The sequence below is a fragment of the Ammospiza nelsoni genome, chromosome 2 (genome assembly GCF_027579445.1).
Source record: "Ammospiza nelsoni isolate bAmmNel1 chromosome 2, bAmmNel1.pri, whole genome shotgun sequence".
Classification (NCBI taxonomy): Eukaryota; Metazoa; Chordata; class Aves; order Passeriformes; family Passerellidae; genus Ammospiza; species Ammospiza nelsoni.
In genome coordinates this window covers 17,012,478-17,035,207 of record NC_080634.1, presented here as the reverse complement: position 1 = coordinate 17,035,207, position 22,730 = coordinate 17,012,478, and the positions used below count along the sequence as shown (strand labels likewise).

The 22,730-nt window shown below is 36.8% G+C and overlaps 1 protein-coding gene across 29 annotated transcripts in view; it reads left to right on the top strand.

Annotated features, from left to right (window-relative positions):
• The window catches only part of ABI3BP (ABI family member 3 binding protein), a 135,662-nt gene that overhangs the window by 7,928 nt on the left and 105,004 nt on the right, over nucleotides 1-22,730 (top strand). For all 29 annotated transcript variants that reach the window (XM_059467096.1, XM_059467095.1, XM_059467094.1 and 26 more), the window contains exons 2-4: nucleotides 12,465-12,644; nucleotides 19,694-19,762; nucleotides 21,795-21,927. In XM_059467096.1, coding sequence (XP_059323079.1) covers nucleotides 12,465-12,644; nucleotides 19,694-19,762; nucleotides 21,795-21,927 — 382 coding nt within the window. The remainder of the gene's footprint in view (nucleotides 1-12,464; nucleotides 12,645-19,693; nucleotides 19,763-21,794; nucleotides 21,928-22,730) is intronic.

The following is a 22,730-nucleotide window of genomic DNA, read 5'->3' as shown; positions in this document are numbered from 1 at the left end:
ATTTGGGGATTTTTACTCCTAACAGAAAATCTGTGCTCACCTTGCACACAAGTAACCAAGTCATGAGTGTGATTTCACACAGACTCTCTGGTACACTAAGGCATACCCGTGCACACACAAATGCAGTGTGAGATCTTGCTCATTTGATTTTGGTAAATGCATTTCATAAAAAATTGCCTTTTTAAATGTTTCACACTTTGATCAATCCCCTGTACTCTCACAATTTTGGTAACCTGATCAAATGGCAGTTGATAAAAGCATTAGTATGTTGTTAATGTACAGCCATGAATTCTTAGAAAGCAGCTTCTCAGTAATGTAGCAGATGTTTGTGTTCCCTTTCCACTCAGAAATACTTACAGCAATTAGCAAGGGAGATCATATGCTATTATTATACTTATTTGAAGGCAATGTGAGGTTGCTCATAGTATTAAGGATAAGAAAAGTTGCATATAGGGAATAGATAATATAGGGAATAGATAATCTCATTTATGCCCTGTTGAAACTTTGGGCATTGTGAATAATTTTTTCTGTGACGTGGCCCTTCTAATTTTTTTCAAATAATTTGTTTTTGCAGTATTAAAACACTTGTCAAAAACACTGGCACAGGGAATACATCTCATGTGAAGATTCTGAAGTTGTGAAGCATTATTTATGTGCTTAATACACTCTTAAGTGAGAGAGCATTCCTTGGGAATTAATGTAATCTACTGCACACTGGGTTACAAGATCAGTAATGAGAGAGACATAGCTTCCTACATACCATAAATTCTCCATGAGCATTTGGATAAATGCCTGAGAGAAGTACAAGTAAAAGTGCAAAGTCAGGCCTACAAGGATTGCTTAGCTGATGGTGTGCATAGATGTACATGCCCCTATCCCACCCCAAAGTTTTCAAAAGCCTGCCTTTTGTGTAGCTGATAGTGTTCTTCATTGGCATTTTTCTTTCAATGAAACACCAGCTGGACAATTTATTTTAAAAAATAATATAGGCATAGGAAGATAGCTTGGGAAGAGAGATTACTTCCTGCAGCTTTCTTTGATCTCTGTAGAAAAAAGGCAATATGGTGAAAATAGAGCAGGTGATGTAACAGATAAAGAATTTGGAAATATAGTCAGAGAGCATGAACTTTATGCCATGTCCTGGGTAGGAAGGGAAATATGTGGGAGAAAAGATGAAACACCTTCATTATAAAAATAAAAAAAACTATTTGTCTTATCTTAGCACTCCATTAATCATAGACATAGCTTTTATTTTATGTCTGGTACATTTACTAGGATTGGTGTCCATTATTGTCTATTTGATTTAGTGGATAGCAGATTTAGTGGAACAATTTACTTCATATTTTAGTTTTCTTAAGATAAGTTAACAATGCCTCTGCTTCACAGTGTGTTCATAAAGCTGAAAAAGAATTTCTGTCAAATTTAGGAATTCTAAACATATGATGTATTTATTAGTACTTTTTAAATTAAAGATGTAATTCGTTGCTTCTTTTCTCCAGATGTGTTTGAACTGTAGGATCTTTCCTTTGATATCTGCAAACTCAAAATGTGGAAGAATATAGAAGAAGATTAAAAGGATCACCTCTGATTTTTCCTAATCTGTTGGGGTTTTTGTTGGGTTTATTTTAAAGTAGTAGTAAAAAGCCAGGTCATCAGTCCTGAGATCTGTCTCATCTAATGGTGCAAGATAAGATATATTTTCCAGCTGGGAAAACTATTTGCAGTTGGAATCAATCCTTATAGGATTGGCTGCATCCAGCAAGTGTCACAGACATGTGTGAGAACGTTCAGTTTGGAGACCAGGAACATAAGTGAAACCACTTTATTTTGACTGCTCTTTTGGAAACATAGGGCAATTTTTTAAATTTACATTTCGTTTGTTTGTTTGTGTCTACAGCTTTCTAAACCAAAGGAAAGTAACTGGCTGAAAGCTTTTTTGACTCCATTGACTAGCCCAATCAATAGAATTTAATATTTCAGTACTGCTTTTGTTACTGACAGAGTTTTCTTACTCTTTCTGAGTTTAGCATTTGATATACAACACTGCCCAGGAATTCTTATGTGTGCTTCAGATATTTAATTGCTTTATCATCTGTCTGCTTTTTAAAAGTGGGGAATTTATTCCAAAGTTAACACAGAATATTGCAAACACCTTTGCCAAGTGCCATTCGGAGCTGTTAATCCTTGCTCTATTTGAAGTCCTGGGTGTTGGGTGTTATTTGGAGCAGAGAACACAGGTATTTTGGGTGATCATGTGTGGGTTGCAATGCTGGAAGTGGAAAACAATTGTGACTTCAGAAAAAGGATAATCCCATTCCATTTCCATATTTTTGCATATTATTTTAAAGATTCTTGCTTCAATTATACCCAGCATAGTGGGGGGACTTATAAACAGAATATCACCTATTTCTGAATGGGCGTCAGCATCTCATTTTCCTTCAATTCCTAAGCAGGTCATTATGGACAACTCATCTGCTTCTATTCTTTTCCACAACCCAAGTTCTTTCCCCAGTGTACACAAAGCACAAAACATTCTCCCTCACTGAAGTGAGAATAGGAATTGCACTGGATGTTGCTCAAGAACCAGAAAGAGCTTCTTAAGCAATATCAAAGAGGTATCAAAAGGGACTTTGGACTTTTAAGCACTGACTGCAATTCTTTGAGCCCAGTTTTCCATCTCCCCTGTAATGTAGGCATCCAGTCTGCATTTGTCCAGTCTGACAGGAAGGATACCTGTGGAAATTGTGCCAAAGTTGAAGTAAATGATGTTCACCCCTTTCCCATTGTTTGCAAAGCCAGGAATAACATTACAGAAGGCAGCAAGCTTTGCCAGACAGCCTGGCCTTGGTAAATTTGCTCTGGCTGTTTCAAATCACCTTCTTGTTTATCATGTGCATAGATGGGACTGTTCCTGGTGACTGAGCCTAGGGACAACAGCTTGCAGTTTCCTGGATGCTCTTTCTTGCCTTTACTCAATCGATTGCACAGAGATATTTTTCTCTTCTCCATAATAAATAAATCTTACTTCTCCCTGGCAGTTCTCTTATGCCTATATATCTAGTGAAGAGACCATGCCTTATTGGATTTTCATTTTCTATGTCTTAGAGACAGGAAGTAGGATACTGGGATTCGTGCAGGACACTGAGGAGGGCAGCCCTCCTTGATGCTTTATGGTATATACTTAGATGTGCAGAGCAAAAGCAGTAACTATTGGAAAAAGAGCATTTTTTGCAAGGAAACTTAGGACTGAAATGGACTTCCTGAACTTATTTTGACCACTTCATTCTTATTCTCAAGACCATTTGTTCCAGAGTGTATCTCCCTGTATCAGTTTTCCAGGTATATTCCTTGCTGCAGTTTGTCTCTTCTCTTCACAAATATGGAGCAGAAGTAATTTATGCTGCTTTTCCTCAGGGCTTTGTTTGTTTGCCGTGTGTATTTGGATACTGTTTTCATATCTGTCTATGTACTTTTCCTCCAAGCTCAATGACTCCTATTTTCTCAGGCTTCTTTCCTGGGTAATATACTCTGTACCTCTAGTCATTGAATTTGATTTTTTTCCTGAATTTATCAAGATGATCTGTTTTGCATTGCTTATCTAGTGGATGACAAACTATGTATTTATCCGTTAGTGATAAGAGACCTTTTTAGAAGTAAGAACTAACATAAAAGGACTGGGATCCATTTCTTCAGATTTCAAATAGAGAAGGCAACAATTTTGAAACATACCTAGACATGTTGGGGATTCTGAGACTCATAGATTAATTTACAACTGAAGGGTTGGAAGTACGTCTTGGTTTCAAATTTATTCTGTTGCTACAGCTTGTAAATCCTCCTAGTTGTCTAAATACTACTATCTTTAAGCAGGTTTGTCCCTAAAAAATAACCATGTGCTTAATCAGAGAAGGAGGTAAAACAAAGTTAGCTTTAAAATCATCTAACCCCATGTTACCGAATACTCAGCTAAAGACTTGCTCCTTCATTTGCTTGGATTCTGGCAAATAAGGTAATACTTATCACAGAAGAGGATTTCAGTGTACGACTACCTATTTTGTTCTATTAATGCAGATAAACCTGCACATTTCAATTTATTACTGCTTGAAGTTTTTTAACTGTTGATTTGGAGCTGCCTTATTGTAACACAGTAGAATTTATACTTTCTGGCTGTTGGTTATTTTGATATTCTTCTTTTGAATGATTCCTCCCAAAGTGTTTCAAAAGATCCCCAGATGAATAGTCACAGAGTGGAAAAAAAATTAAGTATTATGATGTAATAAATGGTGATGACATGTAAGGAATAGACTCCAAATTGGCTGTTGGAAATGAGTCCCTCACTACAACCTGGGTACACAGTAACTCATAAAGTAGATTATCTGTGCACTCAGTGATAAACACTACATCCTGGATTGTCAGGTGTAGTGTCCTCACCCTTCTCACAGAACCAAAGATGGCTGCAGTTCCAGAGTGTTTTTATTATGCCTTCAATTTTTGACTCTTTACAAATCTTTGTAAATTGGAGGTGCTGAAGGAAGTGGAGGTGCCAAACAGTGCCTGGCACTGAGCAGGTAATGGCAGTGATAATGAGCACAGTCATGGGAGACTTCCTGCATTCAGGTCTGTGGTCTTTAATACCAATTGCTTCAATACATTTGAAGTTTATGGGCAGAGCCAGTCCAACAGCATCAGAATTTTTCACCTGCTCAAGTTCTTAGTATTTTGTTGAACTTTTCCTATTGAGGAGAGGCTGTTAAAGAAAGTCCCTGATTTTATTCAACTGATCAACTCTAAAGTATGACCACCTTGTATGAGGCCAGGTCCAAAGACCACATTTCTTTTTTGGTGTTTCCATCGGCTTTTTAAAGGCTTAAAAAAGGGATTTAGCCCTAGAAAATTTGTGAGACTCTCCATGCTCTGCGCAGTCTTCTGCTTGCCTTTACTGAATATATTTCAGCAGAATCTGTCAGGTTCTTTGGCCAGGACACAGTTTTCTCCATAGCCCAGCCTGGGTGGAGTTGCCTTGGACTTGTTTCCTTGGACAGGAGAAGGAGCCAGGATTGGAAAGACAGCTCTTCTGGGCAAGATGCAGTCACTGTCTCATCAGCTCTGTCCAGGTGAAATTACATCCTGAAAAATACATACCAGGCCAGTCTGGAAAAAGCAACAACAAATAATGAGCTTTGAGAGAAAAGCCAGGGGAATAAGGCCCTGGATAACCTAAAGACATCAGATCAAAATTAAGATTTATCCTAATACAAATAAGTGATCCATAATCTAAATTGAAATAAGAATTTCAAGTTTCTTTATTAACAAGTAGTTTTTGTCTTGTCCTTTTAAATTTGTACACTGGTTTTTCTTTAGAAGTTATCTATCAAAAATTATTCAGCTTGAAGGAGTTTCAAAGGGCATTATGCATTGAAAATAATGAATAGGCTTGATTTTGTCCCTATCTTTCAAAAATGTTGAAATGTTCAATGTTGAATTTTATAAATTTTTACCATCAAACACCAAACTAAGTTTACTAACTGGACACATAAAGGAGCTGAATTTTCTGAGGTTCAAAATAAAAATGAAACAGAATCCCACAAGAGGAGCCAGGGTCAGGTTCTTTTAAATCATACCAAAGAAGTTTTCAGAGGTCTAACTCCTCTTCCCTTTTCTAGAGGTGCAGGCTTGGTTATTTTCAAACAACAGTTTTCTTCCTTGTTTTCAGTTTTGTTTTGTATTTTAATAAGTGATGGAAAATGACCTGCAGAATGGAAGATGGAATTGGGGGTTGGACCACTGAAATGGGATCCCAAGGTTAAATCCAGACTGTTTTCAGCTTTTCATCCTGAAAATAAGGACAATTACTTTACTAAGTCAACTAAGAAGTAACTTTAAACCAGCATGTTTAAGGAGCCTTGTGAAGGAGATAAAGATGGAAGCGGAACTTCAGTGAAGTTCTTGAATGACCTGAAAACTGGTGAAACAGATGGCAACATTTGAGCAATGAATTTCCTATGTACAATTGTTTCTGTACCTGGAATAGAAGCTGGAATTGCTAATACATCTTTACCTCTGCATTGACCTAACTGGTCCTAAAATACTAACGAATACAGCTTATTCACGCAGTTCTGAACTGTAATAACCACTGGAGAGGGAGTGGCAAAATAAGTTTTAAAACCTTGTAATTTTGTAATATAAATGCTCTAACAATTCTCCTTCAGAAGTATATGTTTAGTTTATAACATTAAAGAGCAGCATATTTTTGATTAGCATTAATAAATCTAAATATGCATAGCAACTGGAGGGAAAGGTGTGAGTAACCTTGGAATAGAGCTGTGAGAAAGGATGCAGGAAGGGATGGGGCTATGAGGACCCTGGGCCCTCACAGGGCATCTCTTCCTTTTGGGTCACTACCTTCAGCTGAACACCAATATTGAGGAGTTTCCCTACTGCATATTTCAGCTACTCCTGAAATTCCTATTCATTTATTAGTGAATTTCTTCAGTATGAAATTCATTTAGTAGTGAATTTCTCTATAATTTAAATTACTAAAATGCCCCCAGATATGAAAGAAATATGGAAGGAATTACAGTTTATGCTATTTTATTTGCTGTGTGCATTCTGTTAAGAATGTTGATACATCTAAGAAAAGTTGCCCTCTTTGAAATGAAAGTAGTTCACTTCAGGTGGAAGTTGAGAGCTCAAGGGTTAGGTTGTTTTTGTTTTGTACTGCTGCATGTTGACAGCTAATTCTTCTGAAGCAATGTTAGACTTGTGTAGGCATAATAATACTTTGAAAAAAATGATTGGGGAACTTCATTTGCAAATGACAAAACTACATGCAAGGCTGTTAGCTCACCCTCCCCTAAAAAGGTATTCTTGGTTGCCCTCTTCATATGGTACCTACTTTAATCATTCAGAGTATTTGTGAATGTGAATTTCATGCTAGGAACCTTAGTGTTTGATGTAATCTCTTATGAGAAAGGATCCTCAGCTATCTTATTGGAGAGTACAAAGATTTTCTGCAGAAGTGCAGAGTAATTTGGCAAGAGGCGCTGGGCACAAACCGGAATACGGGAAATTCCAGTTAGATATTAGGACTTTTCTTTTAAACAGAAGTATGCTAAGCACTGAAACAGATTACCCCAGAGATGTTAAGGAATCTGTGTCCTCAGAGGTGTTCAAGACTCAGCTAGATGTGGCCCTGAGCAGCTTGAGGCTTTGAGCAGGGAGTTGAACTAGATGACTTAGAGAAGTTCCTTCCACCCAAAGTTATTCCATTATTCTGTGCTTGTGGCTGCTTTAGAAGTGTCTTGTTTATTGTAGTACATAGAAACAGAACTATTTTTAAATGTTTCCCATTTTAAGATATATTTGGGTTGCAGCCAAACAACCAATATTTCTCCATGTTTGGCAGCCAAAATAAATACAAAAATATAAAAGAGCAGAAAAGAAAAGTTTCATAGTTTTAGATTATAATTGAAAACTTGCCTGGTGGTACTATGACACCAGATTTGGAAAAATCAAAGCACTGCTGTGAATGATTTGGATAAATGAGGTAGTGCTCACAAATAGATGGTGGTAATATATTTTCATAAGGCACGCTTCATCTGTCTAGCACTCTGGGAGGCAGTGCTGGGTCTTGCCTTCATGCCCCTTAAAATCTTTGAAATAGTGGAAAATAAACACTTCCAATGTAAGGCAAAAGGAATTCTGGCAGCAAAGCCAAATTTGGTGTAATACACTACAGCTGTATTCACCCTCTAGTTCTGTAGGGCAGAGTTCAAGGATCCTCACTCTATGGATAAAACAAAAAATAGGACTGTATTTGGTCACAAGAGAACCATGCACACCTAAAGCACACAGCAGAATCCTGATGTGAGTGAGAGGAACTTCTAAACTTTTAAAAGTTTCAATATATTCTTGCCTTTGTTTCCTGTTGCCTATGCATTCCAACTAGCCAAACTATGGTGCTCCCAGCTGGATTCTTTGAGCCATTGGTAGCTATTTTCTTCTTTCTGAAGAGCTGGTGGTGGCTGGTCCTCTGATGATGCAGCTGATTCATTATTAAGCTGTTTTACATTCCCTCCTAGTACAGGCAGGCTCCTTTTCTCAGAGTGAATCCAACACTCCAAGTGCTCTGATGCACTTAATGTTGTGCTTTTACTTCAGATGTGCTTTGCACAGTTTCTCCTGCTGATCTTGGCCATCAGCTGACTTTTGTTGAAGAGAATACTTGCAGATCAGTGTGGAATTTCTGTTGGCAAGCATGGGGGGAAAGATTGTGTTTCGGAGGCAGCCATAGATCTCAGAATCTTCCATTTGGAAATGGGCTCAATGTAAAAGAATTGCATTACAAATGCAAATTCTTAAGACCAGGATTTCACTAATAAATGCCAAAACCTGACACAAATGAATTAAATTAGACAGCATCTAGTTTATCATTTGAGTCTTTCAGCAGGGAAAAAAAGGTCTCCCGGATTCCTAAGACAAAAAAAAAATTCTCAAAATCAAATAGATTCTTATCATAGTATCATAAGAATTAAGATCCTATGATTTCCCTTGTCTATTCAATCATATTTAATGAATCTTTATCTGAGTGATGATTAAAAGAGACATATTACTCAGAATGGGAATGCTTTCCTGGTTAATTGTTCAAAACACTGTGAGATCAGCACAAGTGAAATCTATATTGCTAATATGCTGACTGGGGCAGTCCCCATTTACCAAGATAATTTATAAATAATTTATATCTGCCTTGTTCCAGGCTGGCCCTCTCTTGATTAGACTGGCAGTGTCTGTGCAGCAAGTAGGATTGAGCTCTCCTTGTCCTTGGTTGCTCCACTCTGTACACTTCCAGAAACTGTCATTTATTCTTTTACCAGTTAATATTCATCCCTCACTCTCCCTGATTCTGGAATGCACACAGCCCACAAATAGGAATGTGGTTTAGTCATATGAAGTGTGGCATCTGTGTTGTTGCTTTAGCGGTTATTTTCCCTGAAAAACATGGCCAACTTAAAGTGAAGAAGGAGATTTGTCTGCTTGCTCTTCACTGCTCTTTGGGTCCGGTTTTAGGAAAGACAGGTCCTGCTTGCTTAACCTGATCTCCTCTTATGGCAGGGTCACACACTTACCGGATGAGAAAAAGGTTGTGGATATTGTGGATATCTTCACCAGGCCAAATGCTGCACCTGTCTCATGACAACCCAAAGCTGCCTGGTCAGAAAGGACTTGGGTATGCTGGTCACCAGCAGCTGAGCACGAGTCAGGGGGTACCCAGGTGGCCAAGAGCCCAGTGGAAGCCCATTTATCAGCAACAGTTTGCCAAGCAGAACCAGGGAAGTGGTCACCCCCCTGCACTTGGCACTGGTAGGGCTGCACTCTAAATTCTATATTGAGTTTTGAGTCCCTCTCTACAAGAAAGATGTTGAGGAGCTGAAGCATGTCCACAGAAGGGTCACAAAGCTGCTGAAGGGACTGGAGCAAAAGTCTTATGAGGAGGCATTGAGGGAGCTGGAGAAAAGGAGGTTTGGGGGGACCTCATCTCTCTCTCTACAAATCCCTGAAAGGAGGGTGTGGGGGCCAGGTCGGGGTCAGCCTCTTCTCCCAAGTAACAAGTGACAGGACAAGGGCAAATGGCCTCAAGTTGTGCCGGGGGAGCTTTAAGTTGGGTACTAGGAAAAATATCTTCACCAAAACATGAAACATTGGCACAGACTGATGATGTTTGAGGCACGATCCTGGGAGGTATTTGAAGGTTGTGTAGATGTGGTGCTTGGGGACATGGTTTAGTGGTGGACTTCACAGTGCTGGGTTTATGGTTGAACTTGATGATCTTGATGGTCTTTTCCAACCTAAATAATTTTGTCTTTTTTTTGTTTTTTCTAAAGTCTGCAATACTTTTTGCCATCGCTGTACTTAAAAGTAAATTAGCAGAAAATGACCTACCCTATCAAGACAGGGTGGTGAGGACAAGGATTTATTTTTTAAATTTCAAGTGCATCTCCTTCTTTCCTGCTCTATTTTCCTTTTTAAAATATATATATATATTATTCCTGTTTATTTTCTTCTAGAACTGTCTTTGATTTTAAAAGCTCTCATGGTGGTTTTGATATGCTAGCTATAAAAAAGAGGTCTAAAAGGTATTATCTCAAAGCTAGTACTGTTTTAGGATCCCATTTGAACTTTCTAATTGCAGAAACCTCACTGAGTTTTAAGGCTTTAACAAAATCAAGACTCTTTGTCACTAATTGACTGCTTATGAATAAACAACGGTATCCATCTATCTGAAGTCAGACCCAGTTGAATAAAATCTTGATACAGAATTAAGTCTTCAAATTGATGTAAAGTACAACAGAGATACATAGATACAATTGTGGGGAGAAATGGTTTAAATTGTTGTAAATTTAAAATTAAATAGATGTTCTCTAACTTTTTTTAATAAATTCAGGTCTAAGGCTGATTAAGAAATTTATTATGGAACTCAAATTACCATATTTGAATTAAGTTCTGTAAGTCTTCTTTTATCCTTAGGCATGAATACTCAACAGTGAGCAGGAGACCATCATTTCAATGATGCTTAATGGGTTTTGAAGAATCCATAATTTAAACAGATGTAGCTCACTGTCAGTCAGAGATAAAAATCCTAAACTTTGTTACCAGTTTTTACTAAGTGTCTTTATGAAGCCTGTTTGGGGTACTTGAAGTGTGTTGTGTTTTCTTCCTGGTTTGTGCTGTCTGGAGCCCTGTCAATATTCAGAGTTGCCCATCCTCAGCAGTCTTGTGTACTGAAAATAAATGAGCTAGGATGTCACAGAGATTAGAAGCCACTGCCACCCTTTTCCCTGTGAAGGTATTGCTCTGCTGAAAATGCCAGAGAACTGAATTTTCTAGAAGCCTTGCAGTCTTCTGGAACCTGGCAGAGTTGCCTTTGGAAAACTGTGACAGTTTCCTGGCTGAATGATTTTTCTTGATCAGTCTTTAGATAAAGGAAGGGAGGCAGATGTTTTCCATCAATTTTACTTGTACGCTTCTTTCTGTAAAGGGAAGAGGCATAAAGTGTTGGCTTTTGGATTTACATTCTGTGTGCAGACAACTGCAGATGCTCAAATCATCTACTAAAACAAAGTGAGGGTTTTGGTCTCTTGGCAACTCTAGTCATTAGAATTTCTCTAAAAAAAGCAGGGTATGTTGGGGTGATACCAGAGAATCAATATGTGCTTGTCTAGAGTAAGTTGAATATCAGTCTGCAATTACAATTATTGAGAAATAAGAGAAAGAGAGAGAAAGGGAAAGAAGGAAAGAAAGAAAAAGTTTAGTATCGTTCTATCCTATTATGCAATGATATATGATTTATCATTTATCTCAATATATCATTCAATGATATATTATTTAACATTTATCTTATAGGTGTTCTTCCGGATTTAGTTCCCAAAGCAAAATGATTATCTGAGAAATTCTGGATTTTCCTGATAAGTTCATTTCAACCCTCATGTTTGAACAGATGCCTGAAAATCTACTGGGGATAAAAATTTATATTTTGAGAATGAGAAGAGAAATAACAACAGAAAATGTACTAGCCCAGTACTGGTGTTGTAAGTTTGGGGGAAAGCCAGCAATTCAACAGTTCTGAAAATATGATAGGCCTAACAGTAACAAGGGAGTACTAAAATTGTACATACCAAGGAAGGAAAAGGGAAAAGCCAATCCTCCCTTACCTCAGCAAGAGGAAGCCAAAACACCAACTTGTAGCCTAAAAAGTTATTTATTCTATTGTGAAGTCATTCTCTGTTGCTAGAAGTTAAATTTTTACAGATGGATATACAAGATGTTTCTTACTTTATGTGCTGTTCCCCTGGAAAGCATAAAAATGAATGTTTAAAAAGAGTTTCTTCGTAGTTTTGAGTAAAGTAGTTATGTTAGTTAGGTGTCCTGGTATAATTCCAAATACAAAATTACATTTCCAGCCCAACATAGCAGGAAAATTTTAGAAGATTTATTTGGATCTAGTTGCTGTTTATCCACTAACATAATTTTTGAGTGTGATTAACTGATTAACTTAGTTTTAAAACTTCATGTTTTCTACTAATAAGCAAAAAAAAAATCAAACAAAAAACTTGGACATTTAACTCCTGTGGGTCTTACATATGGCTAATACTGCTATAACTCTTGCATTTAAAGGAAAAAATACTTGCATTTTTTCCACTTACTTCATGCATGGTTTTACTACTGCAATTGTAGATGTTAAAGCAAATGATAATGCTGAACTAGTGGAAAAACAGTCATGTTGGCAACCACTCTTATACATGACTGTTAGTTCACCTTTACAAATACATTGTGTTTCTAGGAGACATCACCTATAAGAAATTTTTCAGTTGCATGCTATTAGCAAATTAAATTGTTATATTGTCATGTTCCATTACTGAATGATGGCAAGGCAATGCATTCTGATATCCTCTTTTTCCCTCTTTCCCCAGTGAAAAGGCAGAGCCTGAAGGTTCAGATCAATGCCACAGATGACACTGTTTGCATGAGGTATCTTCGACCAAGTCAAAGCACCAAACTAGAAGGTTTTGTCCTGGGTTATGGAAGCAACTTCTTTTCTAATCAGTACATCCCTTTACCTTCAGAAGGAAAAAACTATATAACAGAGCTTGGTAAGACATATTTGCTTTGCATGCTGTTGTTGTAATGAATTATGGGAAGAGACTGAGGAGAATATGAATCTTTTGTTCACCTAATTTTTTGTTTTATTGGGTTGTTGCTCACGGTTTCTTTGTCTTTATAAGGTTACTGTCAAGAATTTCAGTGGAAAGTGGAATTAGCAGATCCTTCAAGGAGAACAACTAGTTCTTGTTGTCTGGAAATTTTGCTTACTGGTATTTGTTTTGGGGATTTTTGCTTTAGTGAGAGCCTGCACTATACTTGAACAAATCACACGTCAGATGGGATGGTTTGCCCAAAAATGCAGATATAAAGGAGACTACAAGGAAGATGTACATGCTTTAAACAAACAATAGAAAAAGCAGTGAAAGAGTCTGGAGAATTGTGTGGTTGATAGCTTTTGACAGAAACATTCATATCAACGTGATGCCTCTTCTTGTAGGGATCTACTCCAGGATTGCATGTTATAGATTAACCTCTAGCTTCCATGTCAGAAGGTACCGATGGAATTCCATGGGCTGTTTTATGGAAGAGATTAAACCATGTCATGAATGCTATATCCTGTTATCTGGAATAGAGAGAAGGAAGACTGAATTATTAAAACATTGATTTATCAGGATTTGACCTTTTGAGAAATCTGTTAAATCCCTAAGGATTTTCCTATTGATTTCTTTATGTTTTTCTAGCCTGAAATGAATCAATTTACCCTCATCATTGTAATGCTTGTGATCTTGGTGTGAAGCAAGCTGGAGGAAAGGATGCATGAGCATAGAAGTAATAATTGCCATGTTTTTGATGTGTTCAGTTAAGGCCATTGTGGGTGTCTGCTCCAGGCTGAAACCTGCAGAATAAAAACTGAAAAAATAAGATGTTAGACGCAGGATAATTAATAAATTGGAGACTGATAGGATCACTGTGGCAAAAGTTAACTTTCCTTTTTGTGAGGTGGTACTCCTGGGATCTCTCTGTAATTCTATCACCCATCTGGCATACCTGATTTATCCTATGTGTAACTTCTGAATCAGTTTACTAAGAATGATGTACAGGATTTTCTGTAGTATACTGTGCATTAGGCATAACAATGCCTGCTGTAGGAGTAGTGAGGATTAATTTTTGAGGATTAATTTTTTGGGTACTTGGAGATCTTAAGGAAGAGCAAAAAAAGGACTGAATGTAATATTGTGTAAGATCATTTTAACTCCCTATGTAATAGAAAATTTTATACCTAATGTTTTGCAAAACTGAAAGTTCAAGGTCACCTGGAATTTCAGCTATATTGATATTTTGTAGCTTTAACCTTAACAGTTAATGGCTGGACTCTAGGCACCTTTCTTTAGTTCCACAGCACATCAGAGCACTGACCATATGCATATCCATTTGCTGTAGGGTGTCTGGAGAGGGTAAAGCACAAATGTTGAGGAATGCTCTTCCTTTATGGTTATTTCAAAGGAGAATAATGTCAAAATTTTATCTCCCTCACGCTAATAGAAATTGTTAGTTTCCTTGCGACAATAAATCTATGTTTGTGACTTCTGAATGTCCAGTAACTAAACATGCAAAATGCAACATAATATAGATAGCAAGACAAGCATTTCTAACCTTCAGAAAAATGCCACCTTTGAAAAGACAGGAGTAAAAGAAGTTATCAGCAATATGTACTTCAAGTGGCAAACATTTATTTGAGGCAATTACCAGTATGTTTATTGGAACTGTTGCTTTTAGTTGAGAGGTTTAGGGTTTGATTGAATGCCTTGGGGACTTTATATTGGAAGCAGAGAGTGCATAATCATTCCATTTCACAAATATTAAACACAACATTAAACTTCAGCTTTGACTGCGCCTTCCAAATATGTATGGAACACGAGCTAAAGCAATAAACATCAGTTGTGCTTTGGCTCTACTTTAGAGTGACTTGTGTGGCAGAAATGAAGACAGAGATGATTGCTAGCACACTCCCTCCTCCCCATCATATTTAGGGATCAGTTGCTGGCAGAAACTGGAAGAACTGCAGAATGGTTTGCAATTCTAGGAACAATGAGTAAGTTTTATTGTGGCAGCCAGAGACCTCAGCTCTAGCATACACTTTATATTGATTTTAGAAAAAGCAAGGTGTTGGAGAGGGACAATAAAAATACTCTCAAGAAATATGCCAAAGATTTAAACCCTCTAGACTCTATTGCTGAAAAATTTCAGATTATCTTTGTACTCCTAGTACAATTTGATGAAGTTGGCCTAGTATGTTGTCTTCATATTAAAACAATGTACTTTTAAATTTCACACTCAAGGTTGTCAATCCCATGTTCTAGATATTCGGTGATCCAAATGCCACTGCACACTCTGAAAATAGTCTTCAGTGTGTTCCACACATTTTTCTACAGTCAAAACTTCTAGGTTTAGACAAAAAAAAATTAATTTTTGCCCTGAGAACTCCTTTTTGGTTCTCTCATGCTTTGACCTATCCGAATTTTACAGAAAGCAGGTGAGTTTATAGGCTTCCCTGAACAGTGATGGGTGTAGCTTTTATTGAGCAGACTGTGGAAGAAGTGGTTCCTTCCTTGTGATTTAAGGATCACAGCCTTAAATCAGTGAAAGGTAAAGATGAGAAATGGACGTTTAAGGGCATTTGTTACTCTCTGAAAGGTTTGTGTATTTTTCTAATGCATTAAGGAGCAATGCTGTGGAATATAATCCCCTGGGAGAGAGATTACATCCAGGAAAATGGAAGATCCATGAAAGTGGATCTTGTGCTGGTAATATTAAAATTGTTTATTCTGTGAAAATTTTAAAGGAAAAATTGTACAGATATGCAATCAGCTGTAGACTCCCAAAAAATATGGGAGCAGGAAATAACCGTTCTTTAACAGGGAAGAAAAATAAAAGGATGAAATAAACAATGCAGTACACTAGAACAACACTGACAGAGTCAGAACACAACCTGACCCTGTGGGTCAGGGTGTTGGTAGCAGTCCAAATGGAATTGTGGCTGCAGTGCTCCTGGTGTGGTTCTGTTGGAGCCGGGGGTGGGGGGGGTCCTGTAGAGAAGGATGTATTCTTCTGAAGGTCCAGTGGAAGAAGAGGCAGCTGCTGTTCCTCTGGGGAATCCAGTGGGGAAAGCTGCGCTGGTGTCTCAAAAACCTCCAGATTATCTGGGTAGGAATGCTTGGCTCCTTCCTCTGGGTGGAGCATCTCACAATGGGATGTTATAGTTTTTATCAGTCATGCAGTGACATTCAATAGCCTGTTATCAGCAGGTGTCCCCTCCTGAGGGAGGAGTGGTTGTAATCACTCAAAGAGAGAGAAAAAGCAAACTGCCCACTTGACAAAAGACAACTGCCATACAGATGGTAATAGAATATGCCTTGCCTGGCAATCTGGAACAATGGTAAATTTTTAGCAATCCCTAAATACAGATTAAGGACTTGCAGCCTGAAGCAAAAAAAGACTTTGTTTTGATTTCTGAATCCAATGGTCCATGAATTGTAATGATGCAGTTGTAACATCTTCAACATTTGTAACATCATTCTTGTATTTTAAGATTTATTCTAAGTTCATCAGTCAGTTCATACTTATATTGTGTTACTTGCAAGTGCATACTGGCTGGGCCCTGAATAGTGTGCTTGAACAGAAGCAGAATTTCCTAGCATTTTGTGGTGCCTGTTGGTTGCCTGCTGCCACTGATTTGATAGCCTAGCTCAAGGCATGTGAAAATGCTCTCCTTTGTTAATCTGATGTGTCAGTGGCATGTATTTTTGTTACATTCTGGTTGTCTTCATAAGTTGTTAAGGTGGGTAATAGAAGTTTTATTCTTTTAATAATTTAATTTATTAATAAAATAGCCTATGTTTGGGGGATTACACCACTAATAATGAGGCATGGATTTATGGAGGAGCACTTCTCTGGTACATGTGGGTGTTTTCCTAGAGTATTTTGTGGTTAAAGGATTGAAGGTGGTCACTCTTTGGACTTTATTTCTGATCTGAAAGGAGTTCTTAGCCAAGATATTTGTTGTTCTAGCCTTGAAGGGGGTTAGACAGTAATAGATTCAGCAAGTGGTCATAGAGTAGCAGCCCTCCAAGAACGGGTTAGGCATCAAGGAGCTGCTAAGATTTTCCTAGCAAATTATTTCAAACTTAACTTGCTAAAGCTTGCATTGTTTTTTAGAGATCCTTCATTTATGAGATTTTGGATCCTCACTGATGGGAGACAGATCTATGTTTTGCATCTTTATCATATATGTCTCTGTTATATACTGATTAATGGTGAAATGGTTTTGGAGGCAGATGCTGGATTCATCTGCCTGCATCTGTGTCCAGACATTTCAACATTGATCTTAATTACATAACTATCCTTTTCTTACTAAATACAATTCAGAAAAAATAAGAAATATTCAGTTGCAAACAGAATTGTCTGTTTTCTGTGGTGTAGTTTGCTTTTATTTGAGGCTATGATTTTATTTTTCAAACAAGCTTCACTTCTTGAATATATTTTCATGCAAATAGCTGTTCTATTCTGTGAATCATAATTACATCCTGTGAAACATCCATATTTTTTTGACTGTCACATTTTCCTACCTACCTCCTATTTCAGCAATTTATCTCTTAAGCATTACATGAATTAGTGCAAATTATGGTTTTATTTGAGTTCTGGTATTCTGCAGAATTTTCATTTTCTTCTGCTGTATTACCTCTCCCCAAGATTCCTGCTTCTTATAGACACTGATCTGTCTATAAGAATCCATGGAATGGATTATGACTATATAGGCATCATAAATAACACAGATTATCATGAAATATTTCCTGTAACTTGACAGAATTTAATACATGGGTGAGGCCATGTTTGAACGCCCTGAAAATGAATTGAGTCATAGTGGCATCAGATGATTTCAGCATTGTGATGATGACTGATAGTCATATTTCTCAGCAAGGCTGAATCAGTGCAGAAACTCAGTAGTCTTCTGAACTTACTGAAAGAAATGTTGATTTGCAGTGGAAGACTAAGAAGGAACTCCCAGTTCTAATGAGTCAGGGCTCATTATGCGATATTGAAAAAGCTCTCTGCATTTTTAAATTTCATTTGTCTTGGATATAGAATGTATATCTGCCCAAAATAAAAGCATTTCAAGGCATGTGTCCTCCTGTCTGTGCACAATGCTTTGGTACTGGGCATCAAACCAATGAATTTAACTTAAATTACAGTTGCTCTGATCTTAACATCTATATAGTAGCATGGGTGGTTGTGCTCAGGAATCATGGAATCATATTTCTAAATTAAGATATAGCTTAAACACAGTACAGAAACTTATAGTTGTATCCCATGTATTGAGTGGATTTGTTTAAAAAATTCATTTTCTGATTTCAGTTATAATGATCATAATATTGTCCTAAGTTCAGTGGTTCTAAAGAAGTGGTACTTTTTAAACCTGCCTCTTCTCTAACAGCCCTCTGTCAACATCTAATCTCAGCCTGTTTTCCTAAATGCTTCCTTTTGTAGGTTGTATTACAGTCAGAAGAGCTATGAATTCTCTGGAAAATGGCAATGTGTTGTATTCTTTATTAAGGCAACATTTGTTAAATTCACCAAAATAAAGCTTAATGAACAGCATAAAACACAAAATATTTCCACAGAGAACACTTTGTTACAGAACAAAAACATCTGCTAGAACTAATGAATCCTGAAAACTGCCAGGTTTTGTAGATGAGATGTCCAGTGAGGCATTAACAGTCTTTGTGTATTGCCATATTTTGTTTAGCAGTTAATCTCTTTCTATACTGCTACACAAGTAATTTCAGATTTCAGCCAGAATTAATTTTTCCATTTATGGAGCAGGGAAAAACTGTTTCAAAGTATTTAAATAATTTTCTTTCAAAATTCTTGGACATTTTACTGGTAAACCCATACATTTTTAGTTTTGAAGACTGGCTTTGTAATTCTTGAACTTTCAAGGTCATGTTTTAAAATAATCCTGTTGAATACTTCGTGAGAGTTATAACATCTCACGAGTGGGCATAAATGCAGAGCAGAAAACTGAGTTTGTAATACAGGGAAACCAAATTATTTTAAAGTGATGCTTATTTCTGTTTTTCAGTCTCAATACAAAAAATATCCAAGTGGTTACACAGCTCCCATGCTTGTGTACCCCTCTCAATAACAAAAAACATTTTTTGTAAGTGAAGATGTAACTTTTGGGTTCCTTTTTTTAATTAATTCTTTTTCCACGCTGCTTTGAACAGCTATTTTCAGTGCTTATCTTGGGTATTTGGTGCAGATGAAACACATTTAAAAAGACTAATTAAACAATTAAGGTACATCCACAGTATGGGTTTCCAGTGCTTTAGGTGCACAGAATCAGAGAAGTTAAGTTAGAGTGGTTTTCCCCACACTGGCAGAACCTTTTCAGTAGTACAGCAAGCTTTTGGGTTTTCTGGTACTGCTTTTCCTTTCTCTCTCTTTATAGAAAGAGTGTAAGAGAAAAATGAATGATTTCTTAGCAGTTCTGTTTAGCTGGTAGAATTTAAGGGGCCTCTTACACTGAAATACTCAGGAAATTTAGTCTCTTATTTATACCGTACATTTAGATAAATGTATCTAAACTAGAATAAGAATTCTATGTAGACTAATCCTGTTTTTTAAAAGCTATAGTAAAAATAATTTTGGTCAGCAGAGAGTGAGACAAATTCTGCCTGTGGATATCTTGCTGGAGTCTCCTAAGACAACTTCTCTCATGTTGCAATTATGAGGGAGTAGAGCTTGGTTTTAAATAATTAAGAAAGCCAGAAATCTCTGACATCTGGCTTTAAGTGTAAGGGAAAATCTTATATCTGAAGAGGAGTTCCCCCAACTAAAATAAATATCTCAACCTTGTTTTAATTGCATCATTTATAATTTTGGACTCAATGAATTTTAAAGAAAACAGCCTGATGATCGTGAAGACTGGACAATGTGTCAAAAATTCACTATTTGACTTTTTCTTAAAAATTTCAGATTAATCTCTTTTTCAAATAAATAGCACATCTGTACTAATTCCTTTTTCCTTCATTTGCAGATGCAGAGCCACGGTATTTGGTTTCAGTAAGACCAGCACGTGTTTCAAATAACAAGAAATCTTGTTCAGGTATTTTAATATTACTGCATCTCTTTCTGAAAATATTTGAAAGAAAACACACCCTTCTGCTGGGTTTCTCTGAAAAGATGTTTCTACCTGTAGGCATCTCACTGGGATGCACAAATTCCATATGTGGACTGGTAAAATGTCAGACAGTGTTTCCTAGTCAGCAGCCACACACATGGTGCTCAAAACATGAAGATGTACCTAAAGATTTTTTTGCATAAAGTTCTTACAAATGAGAATTTAAATTTAGAATACTAATTTCTGATGTTTAAAGACATAATTCTTTCCAAACTACAAGTAAGGATTCCTTCATCCATAGACATGTTAATGTTTTCTTAGTTCCTCATTGGTGTGTGTCTGTTTCTATATCAATCTACTGCTAAGTTTACTATTGCAAGAAGTTACAGAAAGAGATGTTTCCAGCTGAATCTATACACAACAGAGAAGAAATCTGAACTTTGTTCTCATCGTTCAAAGATGATGAACTTTGTTCTCATCTTTCAAAGTCTTTCTATATGACCTTAATCATGTAATTCATTGATATTGTCAATTCTGAATTCCTTACTTTAATGTGGAGACTTAATTCTGTGCTTTAATGTGGAGAATTCTTGCAGGAAGTATTTTCCTGCAGGCAGAATTTTTTGTAACTGGACTGTTACAAAAAATAAACTCATGACCTATCCATGGGAGCACTCAAGGTCAGGTTGGACAGATCACATCTGAGAAACCTGATCCAATTGAAGATGTCCCTGCTCACGGCAGGGGACTTGGGCTAGAAGGTCCTTAAAAGTCCCTTACAACCCAAATTATTCTATGATCTTTGGATGATTTTTTTTCTCCTAACTCCTGGTAATGATCAGGATAAACGTTTTTCTTGCTCTTTGCCAGGTATAACACAATGTCTGGAAAGATTTTGGAAAGTGATTTACCCTTCAGATGCAGCATATATATATATATGTTGTTTTTAACATAGGTTTTGTAGCAACATATTAATAATCAACATAAAGATAAAACCAGCATGGTTAACATTTCTAAATGTACACACATGTATTGATTGAAAATACAAAACAGGCTGTCACTGGGACTGGTTAAGTGAAGAGGCAATAGGGTTGAAAATGTGTCAGTAGAAAGTTAATCAAATCTGGTTCACAACAGTGAGAAAAAACCCTTTAGATCAGTGGCTTATAAATTTTCAGGAAATGTTGGTCACCTGTATGTTTTGAGGAGGTACAGATCCTTTAGATTTTCGAAGTATGTAATGTGATGTAAATATATTGATTTCCTATAGTCAATCATCTTTCAAACACCAGAGATTCTGCTTGAGCCTGTATTAGTCCATAAACTACAGGTTCAAAATAGAGTCTCTACATAATTTGTTCATTTCCATCTGTTAGCTTTTAAACTTTCTTTAAAATAAATTATTTCTTCCCACAAGAACTGTACTCCTTTATACAGAGCAAAGCTGAAGTTCAGTATCATGCAAAACCTGATTTCAATATAGTCGGTAATTAAAGGAGAAAATTCCTGCAGATAAAGACACTGATTCAGATCTGCCTGCAGTTAAAAGCAAAAGAACTTTTGTAGGTTTTATTTTGCTCCTAAGAATGCCCTAGAAAATATTTATTATGTGTAGATATATTTGCAGTGTTACTGAGAAACCTGCCAAGAAGTTACTATTTTTATCACATCCATGGAGACTTTCTAATGTCCTGGACTCTGTCATGTCTTGATATAGTTCAATAGCCAGAGTTTTTAATTTAATCTACCTGTAGCTTATTCTTATACTAAGTGTACTTAAACCACTAAATGACCATTTTCAAAAACTAGTTTTAACTGGAATGTTAGGTTGAAAAAGTGACCATGGACACTGCCACTTTTGTAAATCGTATGTTAGAAATAGTGACCATGAAAATTAGGGAACTGCTGTACCTTTCCCTTCAAGCTTAGAAGAGATCTTAATTTCCTTAATTATCCATCTGCAAAAACTTTACATAATGCAGGAGAGAGCAATTAACTTTATATGTTCCTTGTGTAGGTCGGAACAAGACACAGAAGCCCCTGCAGCTGGTGGTTGGCACTCTCACCCCAACGTCTGTGTTCCTCTCCTGGGGCATCCTGGTCAACCCTCAACATGACTGGACAGCAACAAGTAACTGTGCTAGTGACAGGTAACAACAGAAATGGATGGGCTTTATTGCTACCATGAGTTCACTCAGGACAGCTCCCTGCTGTGATTAATATAATTTTTACAGTAAAAATTTAAATGTTGTAAACAATAGTTCTGAATATGAAGTCAGGTTTTTCATTTGCTAACGCTAGTGCTTTGCAAATCTTTACTCGACAGCAACTTTAGTGAGACATCTACATGCTGAATTACAAATCTTGCTATTTCACACTGGATCCTTTGTTCTTAAATTAATGGCCTTGGATCTACCTTCATTTGTATCTCAACCAATTGAAACTTTGTTAAATTACAGGAAATATTTTACTTTAGAGTTGACTGAAAAAGTGTAAAAGAAGCCTTTTGTTGTGCTGATCTGGGGGAATGATGCCTTAACACCGTTTGATTTTTGTTTTTTTATTTTATCTTATCACTAAAACTGATGCAGAACAGCTTTCATTAATTTTCTGTTGCAAGTAAAAAAGGATCTCTTCTATGTTAATATTTTTGGCATGTACTGGATGGCACAGTAGGTGGGAAACTCAGGAGGTCTTGCCAAGTAGCAGTTTCAAGACAAGTCATAGTGCAGAAGAACTTCTCAATTAAGTGCACTATTATGGTTTAGTCAGCCCTCTGTAGATGAATAAAATTATTTAAATTGCTAATGCAGATGTTTTCCCTACTTGTGTTTCTCCTTATATTCTTCCTTGAATATTTTTGGTTTCATTTATATTGTGTGAAGCTCTTTTCTACTCAACAGTGTTTTGTAAACATTGTGAACCCATGGGATGCATCTACATCTATTTTGCA